We start from the raw sequence: 15,387 nt of genomic DNA on the forward strand, positions 1-15,387 counted from the left end.
TAGTAGACGAGGAAAAGACTGCGAGCCATGGCAGTGGCAAAAATTGTTGCCCTGTCGATCACGTGAGTATATTGTAATTCCTCACGTGATGACAATGTGCATGTAGGATGGTCCGTGCTCCTTGGATTCACTAAGTTATGGTACCGATGCAAGTGTGGTTCGTGGCGGTGGCGGCGGTGGCCCTGGTCGCTTCAGCCAAGGATGTGCCTTCAGCGTGCACGCATCTTGAATTTTCTTCGTGGAGCGATACAGGGCTACGTGCTTACCTGCTGGAGCGAGGCATCACATCGCCTGGCGCGACGCACGACAAGCTCGTGACACTTGCCAAGAACGACTGCGAGACGCTTATGGCGGACGCCGAGCGAGTTCCGGATGGCTCGTCAGCACAGTGGAATGAGGCTCTTTCTTTAGCGAGCTCTGTGCGAGCCAATTTTGCACCCAAGACAGCCATCCCCAAGAGCATGCCGTCTGCCACACCTGTAGGTACCGAGCCCATCAAGCGTGGTGCATCCACAGCGGCACGCAAGGTAGGTCAAAGCGCCTCGAAAGTCGCCGAGAAGCGGTGGGATGATGTAAGTGCGTATCTTGACGACACCAAAGACTATGTGTACAGCAAATGGAGTGAGGTCGACTTGTATGGCTGGCTCCGATCGCATGGCCTGGACGTACCGACCAATGCGGCACGGAGTACCATGCTGGCATTAATGCGCGAGCCATTTGCGCGTGAACACTATGATCGGCCTTATGCTCGCCTGTCATCTGAGTACCTGCACCGCTGGCTGGTGGAGCATGGCTATTTGCGAGGCGAGGCACCACAGTCGCGCCAGACGTACGAAGCTTTGGCGCAGCGCTACTATTACTATATGCAGGACCGCGTGTATGATACATGGACGCAGGCAGACCTGCACAAGTGGCTCGCAGACCGTGGACTAGTCCCCCAAGACTGGCGTGCGACGCGTGATGAGTACCTGCGCGTCATGCAGGACAAGTATGCACGGGCCGCCGATACCATATGGGCTGGTTGGAAAGAAAGCGATATGCGGCAGTACCTCGCGCGGAAAGGCGTGCTGACGCATGCAAGCACGTATGAAGAATTGCTCCAGCTCATGCAGAAGCACGCTCAGTCTGCAGCCGCCACAGCGAGTGCCTATGTGAGCTGGTCCGATGCCAAGCTGCGTGGCTTTCTCAAAGACCGCGGCGTACAGGTGGAGGCATTGCCATCCAGCCGCTGGGAGCTGCTGCGGGCCATGCGGGCGCACTACACCCCCAGCTGGAGCGTACAGTGGCAGCAGACGTTTGAATCTGCTTTGGCTCGTGTGAAGCGCAGTGGTAAGTCGCTGCTAGGTGTGCATGATGAATTGTAGCTAGGAGCGCTGGACGATGTCTCGCTCGATTGTAGAATGTAAGTGTGTATCTCTTGAGACGCGCCAATAGTGCTCCAAGGCATCTGACTGAGAGAGGCGCGTCAGGAACTCCTCGTCGTGGGTGATGACAATGAGCTGGAAGTTGGGCTGGTGCTGCCGCTCAGCAAGGAGGTCTACGAGGCTTGCAGCAAGCGCCTCGACGTTTTCACGATCGAGGTTCGTGGTCGGCTCATCGAGTGCCATGCAGCCACAGGCCCCGCCAAACGAATCGGCCAATGCCAGGCGGATAAGGATACAGGCGAGTACTTTTTGGCCCGTACTGCATCGACCACGCATATCAAGCTCGATGCCGTCCTTGCGCATGCACACACGGTACTGGTAGGCACGAAGACCGCCACTCGTGCCATCGCTGTCGGCCCGAATGCACACTGAATCAATGTCAGTGCCTTGATAGGTTTTTTTCCATAGGTAATCGAGAGTCTGGTTCACCTCTTCCATCTTGATTCCATGGTACTGCAAGATGGCCTGTTGAAATGCGGCACAGTACGTATCGAGATCGCGATTTGCCATGCCAGCCACCTTGATATGCACGAGCTGCCGCATGTAGCGCTCAGAGATACCGCTGTAATCATCTTGAAGCTCCTTGTGGCGCCGCTCCAACTCGGCCTCGATTCCTGCCATCTCGCCGCGCAAATGCGCCGCACGTCCACCGAGAGCCTGCTCGGCCCGCCGCGCTTCGTCGTACACCTGGTTGGCCTTCGCATGCGCCGAGTACGCCGCCTCCAAGTCCAGCGCAGCGTGTTGTGCCTGTGCATCTGCATAGGCTTTCTCTGCCTCGCGGAACTGGACATTATCGCGCACATTCGACTCATACGCACGCGCATCGCGCATCGCTGTCTCAAGGGTATGTGAGTCATGCATGGCACGCTCCGCGGCACGAACTGCGTCATCCAGTGCAGCCGATGCACGTTTCAGCGATAAGTTGCATGTTTCCAGACTCGATGCATCGTCCGTGTCATCGAAGCGGGTCATGACGCGATGAAGGCGATCGAGCACATCTTGAAACTCTCGTCTCTTTCCTTCATGCCGATCTTCTACCTTTAGGCGCTCCTGCCGCGCCGACTCAAGCGACGAGCACGCTGCTTGCAACGGCTCCGTCATATCATCACACGCACGGTTTAGGTCTTCTAATGCCGCTTCTAACTCACGGGCATCAGCGGCATATTCGTCAAGACGACCTTGTGGTGCTCCACGAGCTCGAGCAGCCGCGCTTTCTGCGCGTTGCTTGGCGTCTTGCATGCGCGAAGACAGGGCGGCATGGGATTCGAAATGCTCAGTGCGCTGGATATGTGCCTCCTTGGCCATATACAGCTTGGCTTCCATCTGGACCCACGACGTGAGATCCGCAGCGAGCGAGGCGTGTGCACTGCTACGCTGGCGCAGCTGGGCGATATGTGCATCAAACGCAGGGAGCGAAGATGGTGGCACAGCTTGCTCGCATGCAAGGCACACGTGTTTGTCGTGTGCATGGTGCTGGATACGTTCAAAGACTGCCGAGGCATGTTCCAGCAAGCCAAGAGATTCTCGAATCGCGTGAAGTTCTTCTTGTACATTGCGCAGGCCGGCGTCGACCGACTCGAAGCCACATTGCAGGTCGTCAAGGCGCGCGGAAAGAGCTTTGCCGCGCTCCTTCGAGGCTTTCCATGCTTCATGTAGTACATCGAACGTTGCTCGCCATCGAATAGCCTCTGAGGCAGCATCGTCACCGCCTTCCTCGCATGCGTGGATTCGTTCTCGTAGACGCTCTAGTGAGGCTTGGGTATGTTCGCGCCGCGCGTGCAAATCACGCAACTTGGTCTCGAGGCGTTCGTGCGTTTCTCGCTCTTGTTGCTCGCGATCTTGCAAGGCACGTCGTTCATTTCTAGCCGACGCGTCCCATTCTTTTTGTTGAGCTTGCCATGAAGTGTCCAGAGAAGTGGCTGCGGCGCGTATCGCGTCCCAAGTTGCGTCTTTCAATGACGCTCCCATCGCCTCTAGTTCTTGCGCGCATTCGTTGCGTTGGCGCTCACGCGTGCTTCTGGCAGCCTCGAGCTCTGCATGCCGGCGAATGAGTCGTTCATGCTCGACGGCGGCAGCTTTACGTTGGTCAGTGTACGTTTGCATATTCCGCTGAAGTTCTTCTAGCTGTGCCTGTTGGGCAGCTAACTGCTGAGGGTGCGATGTGAGCAAGCGTGCTAGCTCATCATCTGGTATATCAAGGTACGACATGCGGGCCTCTAACGTGCGCTTGTGTTCGGCATATAGGGCCATTTTTTCCTCGAGGATCTCGGCGCGATTGACAACTTCGCGAAACCGCGTAGCGTCATCATAGAGAGTCTGGTTCTCGGCTGTCTTGCGTCGAATGTCGTCATCAAGGTCTTCGAGCAATACACGCTTTTCGAGAAGCGTTTCTTGCAATGTCGTGATGGTCCTGCGGATGCTGTCCGCACGCTCCTTGTCCTGCTGCAAAGCGCGCAGCTCCGCCTCGTCCACGCGCGCATCTTGCGCACGCTGCTTGCGAAGCGAACGGATCGTATCCAGTGCCTTGGTATATCGCGACACTTCAAAGATCTCGTCAAAGCGTTTCTTGAGGATCGCTGGCTCTGCCAAAGGCCAATTGGCTTCTTCCTGATGGCAAAAAAGGACATGCTCAAGGATCGCGCGAGGCACACCCAGAAGCGACGCCATCTCTGTATCGAGCTCCGCACATCGCGTCGAAATGGAGTTACGGGCATGCGGCTCGGCCTCTTCGTCGTCAATGCCCAGGACGCCCTCTAGTGTTTTCATCGAAAGGCCCCCGCCCTTTTTCTTCGATACTTGCAAATTGCGGACGCAGTTCATGCGGACCCCATGCGTATTGCGGAATCGTAGGCGAACCTGCGCCTTGACTGTATCTGTGCCCGCCATATTTGGGTCGTGCAGAAAGCCGCCGCCTTTGGTATGCGGCGGTAAATCGCCCGTGGCCGCATATTTGAGACACTCAACAATTGTCGTCTTTCCACTGCCATTGTGCCCGACAATGACTGTGAGTGGTTTGAAGAACTGGATGATGTTGACATCACGCGGTCCAAACGAACGCACGCCACGGATGGCGAGCTTGTCCAACTCGGCCATCGTGGGCAACGAGCGACCAAGGACAGCGACGCGCGTCGTCGGTGTGGAGGTGTCACTCGACCCCCAACACTTCGATGCCCTCGAGGTGGCGGCGATGGGGGAGTGGCGTGCTCCTGGTCAGCCTGCTTGCCTATGCGCCCGTCGTTCTGACAAAGGTGATTCTGTATGCATATCCTACGCAAATGGGCATGCGAGCGGGTCTCGCTGCGTTTTTGTGGAGCATGACAGCATGGTCCTTGGTCACGGTCCTAGCTCGGCCGTCGGTGTACACGCCGACAGAACCGTTGCCTGTGTGCGTTACAGTCAAGAGATCTAATGGTGCGCCTCGGTGGTGCTCAAAGTGTGAGTCGCCTAAGCCTGACCGGTGTCATCACTGCCGATTTTGCCGGCGTTGTATCGTCCGGATGGATCACCATTGTCCATGGCTGATGGATACTTGTATTGGCCAGCGCAACTACAAGGCATTCGTACTGCTGCTACTGTATGCATCACTCTTTTGTATATATGCACTCGAGACGACCGTGCGTGCCTGCATCTCGCTGCGTATCATCAACATGCCCACGACCTGGATCGTTCTACTTACCTTAGTGCTATTCGTACGTTTATTGTGCTGACGGTAGTTATCGCTTGTTCTCACGCCTTTTCTTGGATTTCACGTATATTTGATGACGCATAATATGACGACGCTCGAGTTTATCGAGGGCATGTCCCATGTCCGGCACAAGACATCGGAGAACGAGACCCGGGCACAGCTGCAGCGATTGTTACCCCACACCCTGTCTCGGCGCTATTATGTGTACCATGTAGGTGCGCTGGCTAATATAAGACAGGCCCTCGGCCGCTGCGTACTCCTATGGTGGCTCCCTATCGGTGGCCCGGCGCTAGACCTGACCTATCCCATCAACGAGGCCGAATTTCATGCGATGCAGGCCGAGCTTCAGTCGCGAGACGCCTCAGGCGCACCAATGGAGTGAATGTCAGCTGTGCCGTGGAAAGCATCGAGGATGCACCAGTTGACAATAGGCTCCTCGCGGCGGCCCAGTGCATTGAGGATGCTCTGCGCCACGATACCTCCGAGGATGGCACATGTAGGAGCAAACGACACTGTGCGATGCGGGAATGCCGCGCGAGCAAATGCGGTATAAAAGGCCTTGGCATTTGTACGCCGGAACACGGTTGTGGGTTTGACGCCCTTGGCCTGCATGAGCGCCTCTGCTTCGCGTTCGAGAGCCTCTTGGAAGGCGTTCACATCTTTCGAGCCCTTGAGAGACCACAGGCCCCATGTGGCGACAAGACCAGGGCTCGGTCGAGACGGCCATGGCGCTTGGAGTGATTCGGCGAGGGGCACGAATGCCTGTCGGAACTTGACTGGCGTCTTTTCTTTGGTACCTGGCACGGGTATATCCCGGACGTAGTCCAAGGACACCAAATCACAAAATACATAGCCACTTTGGCCGTATGTCGCGGCGGCAAAGAACATCGCGTCATGAGCGCGGCACAGACTGTTCCAACGTACGAGTTCATCGCGCGTGCCAGATGTGACAAGCACAAGGTCAGGCCGAACACGTTGAAAGAAGTCGTCGTGAGCATCGTCGTGTGACTCGCCTTGGATATGTACGTGTGGATTCAGCTGCTGAATCCGCTGGAGTGGCGCTGTGGCAACACGCGATGTCCCTATATCATCAGGGCGGAAGAACAGCGAAGCAGACAGGTCCTCCGGCTCGACGTTATGGGCATCGACGATGGTCAGTGCCCCGATGCCCGCTAGGACGATATTCTTCACGATCTCCTCAGCGACACCAGTGAATGACACAACGGCCACATGCGCTTGCCGCATGTGATTCTGTGCTTCAAGACCCCATAGCCGAATCTGCCGATCGTACAGCGCAGCTTCATCCTCCGTCACACCCGTTACTGAGGTATCCATGCTGTGGTCGTGAAACGAGATGACTAATACTATACTACAGACTCCTTTTGGATTCAGGCTGAGAGCCACACACATGTGGCCAGGGTCCATACCAAGACCATGGATACGCTTGCTGCAACGTGCGCGCCTGCACCTTGTGGATTCGACTGATCCACGATATGGTATGAAGGTGTTTTTCCAGGCGACGAGACCATATACGATGAGCCATACTGCTCGGGCTTGTCGCAGCTGCTACCAATTTGGTCTTCGCATGCCTTGATGCATTCAGCACGTTGTCGGAAATGTGTTTCCCGCTTATTGTTGCACACATCTTTGCATGTCTGTCGACGGATCTGGCAGTCGCTCGACTGAACCGGCCATTGGTATTGGGCAAGACGCGACACACTTTTTTTACATTTACACATGGTGGCCATGCCCTTATCGACGTCGCAAAAGTTGTACTCCAGCTCGTCTTCATCTTCCTCGCAGCCAGATCTTTTGCAAAAATCGACCTGAATGTCACATACCAATTGCTTGCTGTCCTTGGGCAGTGTCGAGTTGGCCAGATTGAAGTAGAACTTGGGCAAATTCGCGACCGACTCATTGTTGCCGCGGTACATGTTGCTTATAAGTGATGGTAGAGGACCATCTCCCCAGCTAGCCACATCCACGATCTTGGCCGTGCTCACGTTGGATGATGCACTCTTCGATGCCTGAGGCAGACTTGATGGCTTGGCATACACGTCAAACGATGATATGGGCGCAGGCTTCGCCAATGTGACACTCGGATAGTCAACACCTGGAGGCGGTCCTTCGCCTTCGTAAGTGGATGTGGACGAGGAAGCCGCCGAGCCAGAGGGTGGGGGAGACGGCGGGGTATGAGACGAAGGCGGTGGGGACACCGTGCTTCCAGATGGATCAGGATTCATCCGTAAACGACTGGCTGGATTGTCGCGCGCCACGATACTCTCCGCACGAGCTATCCACACGACAAGGAAGAGCACGCCCAGGAGTGCGCGCAGCATGATGGCACGCATCATCCCGGCGAGGGAATGCAGAAACTTTCTGTTGGGAGGCGAGCCCCAGCTGACACGGCGGCCACGTGATGCCGAGTGTGGAGGAAAAGAGCAGGGAGACGCAAGCACAGGAGGCTTGGTCGCATGCATGTCGCAACAGCGGCGCGTCTGTGCCGTGTGTGGCAGTCGGCGCTTCCGCCTGATTGCCTCGCAGCTTGTGTGTGATGCGGGGCATATACAGCGTGACTTTCGCATTGAAGCAGCTCATGATGATGATGGCTTTGATACCCAAATAACGACTCGGACACGTTCTTTGAACCGTGCCTCGCAGCGCGATAGCGAGCGAGCGGAGAAGCGCCAGAGAGCGCATGAACAACGCCGAAAAATTCATGGGCGCACGATGTATGTGATCCCTGGATCTTTCGAGCATTTCTCGTTGTCAGACCCGGATGCCGCACGCCTGCATGGGCCGCGTGTGATGTTTGCCATCGTGCAAGCCTACCAACTGATTCTACGTAAGCAGATTGAGGCCCTGCGCAAGTACATGGGCGATGACTGCCCGTGTATGCTGGAAGCATACGCTCGTGACTTTTGGGCTATGCACGTATCTAACCACCATATACCCGCGGCGCCGTTGGAAGCAGCGCGAGACGCGGCAGAGCGACGAGAGCGCGACGTGCGGCGGATCAAGCCCGAGTGCCATGACTCTGCTCGGCGTGGACGGCAGAGGTACCAGGATGAAAGCGATGTGACGTGGCGCCTAGAGCCTGTCACACTCAAATCGACCTTGGCCATTGTGTTTTTGGCGTGTGTGATGTGTCGTGTCCCCATTACACTCGGGGATATGCGGAAACACGTCATCATGCGTACATTGCCGTACCTCAATGCGATTCGGTATTTGCCCACGTCGCTTACGGATTCGCTGTCGCTTAGCGACCTGCAGTTTGGTGGGCTGGACACGAATCACGTCCCTAGCGTCATGGAGCTGCACCGGCGCGTGGTGGACATAAGCTCGGTCCTGCAAAAGCAATGTGGCGTGATGTGGCCTGAAATGAATGCGGCACCGGTCCTCAGTCGGTACGTCCATGCTTTTATGCTGCCATCGACGTTGTATGTGATGTCCAAGGCACTGCTTACGATGTTGCGCATTGACATGCACGTCCGAGGTGCTGCGACACTGACGCCCAATGCCGCGGCTCGTGCGCGTGAGGCGCAGCATGATAAGGAGTGGCTCTCAGCATCGTGTGCCTTTTCACGCAATACACTTGTGCCGCGGTGTGTGATGCTGATGGCGGTTTTGATTGTTGCCATCAAACTGCGCTACGGACTCGATGGTATGGAGCGGCAGGAAGTGTCTACGACGGTGCAAGGACGCCAGATCTACTCTGGTGCCCCGAGGCAGGCTGAGTGGCTCGATGCCGTATGTGCATTGCATGACACCAGTCATTCGACGAGCTCCTTTGCGCCGTGGGACACCAGTGTAGATGTACTCACTTTGTCAGAAGAGGACATGGACACATACCTTGATTTTGTGGAAGACATGTACTTGCCCACTCATATACCCGCCAGTCTTCCTCTTCGGCGCCGTGATGACGTCGATGACTTGATACCCTGTGAACCACCTGCGCGTCGTGAACGTGGCGACTGGCTAGCGTATGCGCGATACATGGAGGCGCAGCATGCCGAGCGGCGCAAGCAGTTCGAGGCTGAGTTGTATGCTGGCGAGCCGACGACCGAGTGTGAAACGGATATCGCACCCGGCGAGGCTTATGCCCTGCACACGCACGATCCTGGCGGCACGATGTCACGCGATATGCATCGTGTGCTTGAAACAGGGATGCGCATCGTTGGGTTGGACACGCACCCCTTGCCGACGTATCAGCCAAGCAATACGGCATGGACGCGACCGCATGACCAAGACGTCCTGCTGGACTGCGTGATGCAGCTGGAGGAAGCCCTTGTCACGACCCTGATGCGCCGGCGTCGAAGGTAGCTCTGTAGCATGGTACATGTGGGGAAGCTATGTATCGTTGGCATTCTTGTTCTCGGCCCGTGACTTTTTCGTAGTGGCGGGCTTGGGGGCCGGTTTAGCATCGTCCGTAGAAGCATGCAGCTCGCGCTTGCGCTTGGCGCCGCCAGCCACAGCGAGTACAGCAGGTCCATTACCACGTCCACGCGACGCTGCTGCACCGCGGATCGATGTGCCTGCTTCAGATGCCTTGATGGGCACGGGTTTTGGAGCTGCGCCGCCGCGGCCGCCGCGCACCACAGCCGGGCGGGGGTTGGAGGCGGGTGTCTCCTTCTGCTCGGACGTCTTGGCTGCTGCGGCTGGCGGTGCATCGACGCCCAGCTTGGTCTTGAGCTCGGCAATCTCGTTCGTGAGGTTCGTGATTTTCTTATCGCGCTGACCAATCATGATCTGGTTACGCAGGGCCGCCTCACGTTTGCCGTCCTCGTAGCGCGACTGCAGCAGCGGCTGGTAGTGCGCCTGCAGCTCGGCCTCCTTGGCCTGGACAGCAGCTGTGCCTTCAGGTGCATTGCGTAATGCTTGCAATTCGTCTTCCTTGGCCTTGACGGCCTTGACACTCTCGTCCTTGATGTGGGCAAGCTCCGTCTCGAGCTCGGAGATGCGTGCGTTGGCCTGGGCAAGCAGGCCCTCGAGTTCTGTGATGCGCGTCTGCAGTGCCTGATCCGCCGGCTGCTCCTGGAGTGATTTGAGCTGGGCCTCGGCGGCGCGCTTCTCCTTGAGAAACGTGCGCGCAAAGTGCTTGTGCTTCTCGCACTCCTCGGTCTTGGCACGCAGCTGCTGCTCGAGCGAGGGGATATCGGGTGTCTCGGCGGCCGGCGCCGAAGCGTCAGGGGTGTCGGAGGCGCTCGTGGCATCGGTGGCCTGAGGTGCCTCGGCAGGATGCTCACTGGGTGCATCGGCAGGGGCTCCATTCGCCTCATCCTTCGTGCCCTCGTCCTTGGGCTCTTCGTCCTTGATCTCCTGTTCCTTCTTTTCGAGCTCGGCGAGCTTGTTCTCGAGGGCCTGCTTGGCTTCCTCGGACGCCTGCGCCTGCGTCTCGAGCTGCTTGGACCGCTCTACGGCCTCAGCCACAGCACGACGCTCCTGAGTGATGCGTGCTCGGACCTGTTCGCGCAGCTGCTCAAAGCGCTTGTTGGCGGCTTGCAACTCGGTCGAGAGCCGCGCCGTCTCGGCCTGGGCCTGCTCAATGCGGGCCTGGGCTTGTCCACGCTCCTGCTCGGCCTGCTGCATCGCTTGCTCGACGCCGCTGCGTTGCAAGAGACCTGAGGCGCGAGCTTTCCACCGAGCGACGTCCTCCTGGACGACACGCAGCTGGCTCTGTAATGCATCGAGCTCGGCCTGTGCATGCTGCAGGCGCTCGCGGTGTGGCTGCAGCTCCGCTTGTGCATGCTGCAGCTGTGTCTCGAGGGTCTGGTTGCGAGCCTCAAGGGCCTGTTGGGCCTCGGTCAGTGTGGCGACATGTTCGCGGAGAGCACTCAGCTGGTGGATCTTGTCGAGTAGCTCTGTGTACTGTGTGTTGGGCACAGGTGCCTTGGCAGCTTCTTGGGCCGCAGCGAGCTCGGCACGGCATGCTGAGAGTGCCTCTTGCGTCCGTGTAAGGGCCGCCTCGGTCCGTGTGCGTTCCTGGACGGCCATGTCACGCTCGAGCTCCCGCACGTCCTTCTCGCGGCGGAGGTAGCGCAGTACTTGCAGCTCGCCTGTCGCAGGCGCGGCAGGCGCTTCGTCATTCTCGACTTTGGCGACTTCGTCGGAGTGCATCGTCGCAATTTGCTTGCTGACCGCCTCGAGGTGGGTGTGGAGCTGGTCATTCTCCTGTTGCAAGTCGTCGCGTTGCGTCTGCAGACTAGCCTCGGCCTTTTCGAGCGCCAGGACACGTGCCTGCGCATCCAGGACGTACTTGTTGTGCTCAGCGGCCAGCATGTCCTTGGCCGTGCGCAGCTTCTCGGCCTCGTCACGTAGACGAGCCATGTCTGCCCGCAGCGATGCGATCTCTGCTTCAGCCGCAGCACGTCCTTCGTCGGCTGCCTTGGCGCGCGCTTCGGCGTCGTTTGCCTGCGCACTGAATCGGCGCACCTCGTCCCATGCCGAGGCATGCTCGGTGGCCTCGCGGGCCTCGGCGTCTTGGAGCCCCGTGACAGCGCCTTCCCACTCACGGGTCTCGGCGGCATGGCGCTCCGTCTGTGCCTTGAGCTCGTCTTCAAGGGCCGTAACCCGTGCAGACGCCGCATGGCATTGCTCCTCGAGGGCCTGGATACGCTGAGCCGTCTCGGCTCGATCATGTTCGGCGGCCTGGCGCGCGTCGCTCAAGTCCTTGTGGGCCTGCTCGAGATCCGCCTGAAGACGCTCCTGCGTCGCTTGCGCCTCGGCCAGAGCCGAACGAGCGGCCAGAGTCTCGGCTTCCGCAGCCGCTCGGCCACGACGCACGTCAGCCAGTTCCATCTCGAGATGACGCTCGGGCGGCAGAACAGCATCCCCCGTTGGAGCACCCACAGCTGCTGCAATCGATGTGCGCCAGCGCTCCTCAGCTGCTGCTTGCTGCTTTTCCAGGAGGGATGCGACGTGGTGTGCATGCTCAAGCTGTACCGTCAGATCGGAGACGCGCCGCTCCTGGTGCTGGGCATCGGACTGCGCCGTCGCCAGCGCCTCGCGCGCCGCTGCATGCTGCTGCGCTAGTGCCTCGAGACGCTCGCGCAGCTCGTGTGTCTCAGTCTCGCGCCGCAAAGAGGCAGCGGCTGCCTCAGCGCGCGCCTCGGCCGCATGGCTTTCCTGTGTCGTGGACGTCGCACGCAGCACGGCAAGTTCGTGCTGCAGACGTTCCACATGCGCTGCGTGCGCCTGTGTGTGCTCGGCATCCACCTTGTGTGCGTCGCGCGCAGCTGCCTCGGCGGCCGCTCGCGCTTCGCCTAGGCGCCTGTTGTCCGTGAGAAGCGAGTCGCGCTGCTCCTGCACCAGACGCAGCTCGGCGTCGCGAGCGGCGAGGCGCGTCAAGGCATCGTGCTGGGCGGCACGGCTTGCCGCAAGGGCCTGCTCGGCCTCTCTCACAGCAGCATCGCGGCGGTCCAAGGCAGCTTGAAGATGCGAGGCCTGTGTGGCTGCTTCAGCGAGGCGTGTCTCGTGGAACTTGGTTGTCTCTTGCAGCATGTGAATGCGCTCCTCGGCGGCAGCGCGCGCTGCCGCCTCGCGCTGTAGGTCGGCGAGCACGGAGGGAGGGAATGATGGCTCAACGGGCTTGGGTGCTTCAGGCGCTGCGTCACTGGTTTCGAGACCCTTGGCAAGACACACATTGCGATACATGTCGCGCTCGCGGCGAGCATCATGCAGTGACGCACGCTCTGTCTCGAGTTCGCGCGTGACGCGCTCGAGCATGTCGGCAGCCTCTTTGAGCTCGTCGTCGCGCGGCTCGCGGGCCTCAAGCTGCTGGCCAAGCTCGCGCGCAGCCTGGAGGAGCCGCTGATTTTGCGCACACAGCTCAGCCAGCGAGCGGAACGTGACGAGCTCCTCAGAAATGACGTCCTGGATATCGCCGGTGGCCGGCGCATCGTTGTCGTCAGCGAGTCGTTCGGCCGCTGACGGGTCCTTGAGGAGGATCGTCTCGCGAAGCAAGGTGCGGACCTGAGCCGTTGCGTCTTCCAGTTGCTGTGCGTCAAGGGCGTGCTCGCGACGCACGCGCTCGATCTCGGCACACAGGGAGGTATGCATCGCCTTGGCATCATCGCGTTCCCTGCGTGCCTCCTCAAGCTCTTCCAGGGCCGCATCGAGATCTGAGCGGAGCTGCGCGGCCTCGGCGCGCTGTGCCTTGAGTTGCGGTGCATGTGCATCGAGATCAGCCATGACCTCGGTCAGCACGCCCTCAAGACGCGCCCGCTCCTCGCTCTCGCGCCGAAGTGCCTCTTCCGTCCGCGCTGCATCAATGTACACGTCACTAAACCGCTTGCCTTCGTGGCGGACCTGCGCCGCCAACGAAGCGGCACGTGATGGCATCATCAGGCCATCGTCCGAGGCGTCTTCGACGCCCAGGGCACGTGCCATGCGATCGAGCGCCTCTTGCAGGGACACCACGTCTTGCTCGAGGCGCTCACGATCCGCGATGGCCTCGTCGGCCTCGGCGCGGGCATCGCGCTCGCGTGCTGCGCACTCGGCCATCAGCGCGTCGCAGCTGGACTCGAGCTCCATCGCACGCTGCTCGGCGCGCTGCACCCGGGCCTCGGACAGCTCGATGGCCTGGTCGGCGGCCGACTTGGCGAGCTGTGCATCGCGTTCCTGCGATGACAATCGCATGCGCAATTCTGAGTTCGTGTGAATGGCATCGGCGTGCCGCGTCTGTGCTTCCGTCAGTAGGCGCTCGGCCTGCGCAAGCTGTGCAGCTGCTGATGTGCGTTCCTGCTCGGCCATCTCGCGCGCCGCTTCCGCCTGCGCTGCACGGCTATACAGGTCGGCACGCGTCGTCGCATGGGCTTCGCGCTCACGTGTGAGTTCCGTGTGCGCCCACTCGGCATCATTCTGCGCAAGAGCTAGTCCCTGCTCGAGCGCGCGCGTCCGCAGCTTCGTAGTATGTTCATTGGCATGCGCCTGCTCCAGTGCGAGTGTCGTCGACGCTAGCTCTGTACGCACGGACTGGTGCCGGGCCGTTAGAGCGGCGAGCTCATCTGATGCATAAGTCTTTCGTCCACGTACCTTGCTGACTCGCACACTTCTCGCGCTCGCGTTGCCAGCTCTCGAGAAGCCGACGCTTTTCGTTCTCGAGCGCCGCGACACGCGACTCCGGATCGGCGGCCATTCGACGTCGCCGTGGACAAGAGACTGGTAGCCTCGTGGCACCGAAGTGGATGGCTTCGTCACGTGATGTGGTACGTTTGGCCCTAGCGCCCCACAGGACAGGGTCAAGGCGTGATGTGGGTGCAGGGAGGATGAGGAGTACCGTCCCAACCCTGTCATACTTCCTCTCGTGACGTTGTGGGCAGCAAGCATCTGCAAGATTGTATATACCTGTGACAAGGCACCCATGATCAAGTGCGCGCCTCATTGTCAACGACCTCGAAACCAGCAAGTGTTTCGCACGCCGGCCTTGTAACCGTCCCCACGACCAGGGTTGCCGATCAAGGCGTACCTCACGGGGAGCTTGGCCTCGTTGTGGTTTTTGATCTACGTAGTCTTGGCATGTATCCACAGGTTAGATGCGGCGCTGCTTCAGTGTACTAGGAGTTTTTTCTGACTGGTCCTTGATGATCTCCCCTTTTTCCTGCGTCACAGCCGTTCCTGTTGGCTTTTTCTCGGCCATGGGCTTGGCAGGCTGTGGATCTTTCACCAGAAGCTCCCTCGCGTACGCCCCCACAAGTGCCAGTACACGACCACATACCGTCGTCCATACCGTGCTGCTCACAGCTCCTGCAGGAGCGTTGGGGAAGCTGAAAAAGTAGCCAAGTGGTCCGAACCAGTCGCCAGGTGGAAGATAAAACATGGGTGTCCACTTAAAGTACCAATTCAATGCAAATGGTACGGCACTGTTTAGCACGAACATAAATACCTTGAACATGATTGAGAACATGAACTGTGACGACGCCAGCGACTTGTCTGTGTGGTCAGTTGACTATGCACACATACTCTGCTCATCCACCTGCGCAGTAAGTTTATCGACTTTGCGGCGCAGCCTGGCCCATTTCGAAAACTCGTCCTGTGCACTTGTCATGTTCATTTGCTGCCGCGTTTCGAAAAGATCCTTTTTCATCGAAGAAAGCCTGGACGACGCGGAGAAGTGCACGATGCGCACATATGCAATGCGGAACTGCTGTTAGTTGCGTCATACGAACAATCTCTTGTAGGGTATCACGGCCAAACCATGTTATAAGATGGTTGACCAGTGACACCAGAAAAATTATGAGAGCTGGATGCATGGTTGGTCGGGGTTCGTCGTTGCCAAGT

General features: G+C 58.9%; 8 protein-coding genes across 8 annotated transcripts; 3 read left to right on the forward strand and 5 right to left on the reverse strand.

Annotated features, from left to right (window-relative positions):
• Positions 1–146: 146 nt before the first annotated feature.
• On the forward strand, positions 147–1,364 carry MRET_2293 (putative stress-responsive nuclear envelope protein; the record flags this gene model as incomplete). Its single annotated transcript, XM_027628920.1, has 1 exon — positions 147–1,364. The coding sequence occupies one exon, from the start codon at positions 147–149 to the stop codon at positions 1,362–1,364; it is 1,218 nt and encodes a 405-aa protein (XP_027484694.1).
• On the reverse strand, positions 1,365–4,517 carry MRET_2294 (DNA repair protein RAD50; the record flags this gene model as incomplete). Its single annotated transcript, XM_027628921.1, has 1 exon — positions 1,365–4,517. The coding sequence occupies one exon, from the start codon at positions 4,515–4,517 to the stop codon at positions 1,365–1,367; it is 3,153 nt and encodes a 1,050-aa protein (XP_027484691.1).
• A 74-nt stretch (positions 4,518–4,591) lies between these two features.
• On the forward strand, positions 4,592–5,491 carry MRET_2295 (palmitoyltransferase ZDHHC2/15/20; the record flags this gene model as incomplete). The annotated part of the gene is made up of 2 exons (XM_027628922.1): positions 4,592–5,113; positions 5,138–5,491. 2 exons carry the CDS (start codon positions 4,592–4,594, stop codon positions 5,489–5,491), a joined length of 876 nt encoding a protein of 291 aa, XP_027484692.1.
• On the reverse strand, positions 5,455–6,444 carry MRET_2296 (ubiquitin-like 1-activating enzyme E1 A; the record flags this gene model as incomplete). The annotated part of the gene is made up of 1 exon (XM_027628923.1): positions 5,455–6,444. One exon carries the CDS (start codon positions 6,442–6,444, stop codon positions 5,455–5,457), a length of 990 nt encoding a protein of 329 aa, XP_027484689.1.
• A 53-nt stretch (positions 6,445–6,497) lies between these two features.
• MRET_2297 (uncharacterized protein) lies at positions 6,498–7,463 on the reverse strand (the record flags this gene model as incomplete). Its single annotated transcript, XM_027628924.1, has 1 exon — positions 6,498–7,463. One exon carries the CDS (start codon positions 7,461–7,463, stop codon positions 6,498–6,500), a length of 966 nt encoding a protein of 321 aa, XP_027484690.1.
• Positions 7,464–7,587: 124 nt separating this feature from the next.
• MRET_2298 (RNA polymerase I-specific transcription initiation factor RRN7) lies at positions 7,588–9,432 on the forward strand (the record flags this gene model as incomplete). Its single annotated transcript, XM_027628925.1, has 1 exon — positions 7,588–9,432. One exon carries the CDS (start codon positions 7,588–7,590, stop codon positions 9,430–9,432), a length of 1,845 nt encoding a protein of 614 aa, XP_027484687.1.
• Positions 9,433–9,459: 27 nt separating this feature from the next.
• On the reverse strand, positions 9,460–14,245 carry MRET_2299 (nucleoprotein TPR; the record flags this gene model as incomplete). The annotated part of the gene is made up of 2 exons (XM_027628926.1): positions 9,460–14,114; positions 14,143–14,245. 2 exons carry the CDS (start codon positions 14,243–14,245, stop codon positions 9,460–9,462), a joined length of 4,758 nt encoding a protein of 1,585 aa, XP_027484688.1.
• Positions 14,246–14,638: 393 nt separating this feature from the next.
• Positions 14,639–15,359, reverse strand: MRET_2300 (tail-anchored protein insertion receptor; the record flags this gene model as incomplete). The annotated part of the gene is made up of 3 exons (XM_027628927.1): positions 14,639–15,039; positions 15,070–15,250; positions 15,276–15,359. The coding sequence occupies 3 exons, from the start codon at positions 15,357–15,359 to the stop codon at positions 14,639–14,641; spliced, it is 666 nt and encodes a 221-aa protein (XP_027484216.1).
• Between the last annotated feature and the right edge of the window lie 28 nt (positions 15,360–15,387).

The sequence above is a fragment of the Malassezia restricta genome, chromosome III (assembly GCF_003290485.1).
Source record: "Malassezia restricta chromosome III, complete sequence".
NCBI classification, from domain to species: domain Eukaryota; kingdom Fungi; phylum Basidiomycota; class Malasseziomycetes; order Malasseziales; family Malasseziaceae; genus Malassezia; species Malassezia restricta.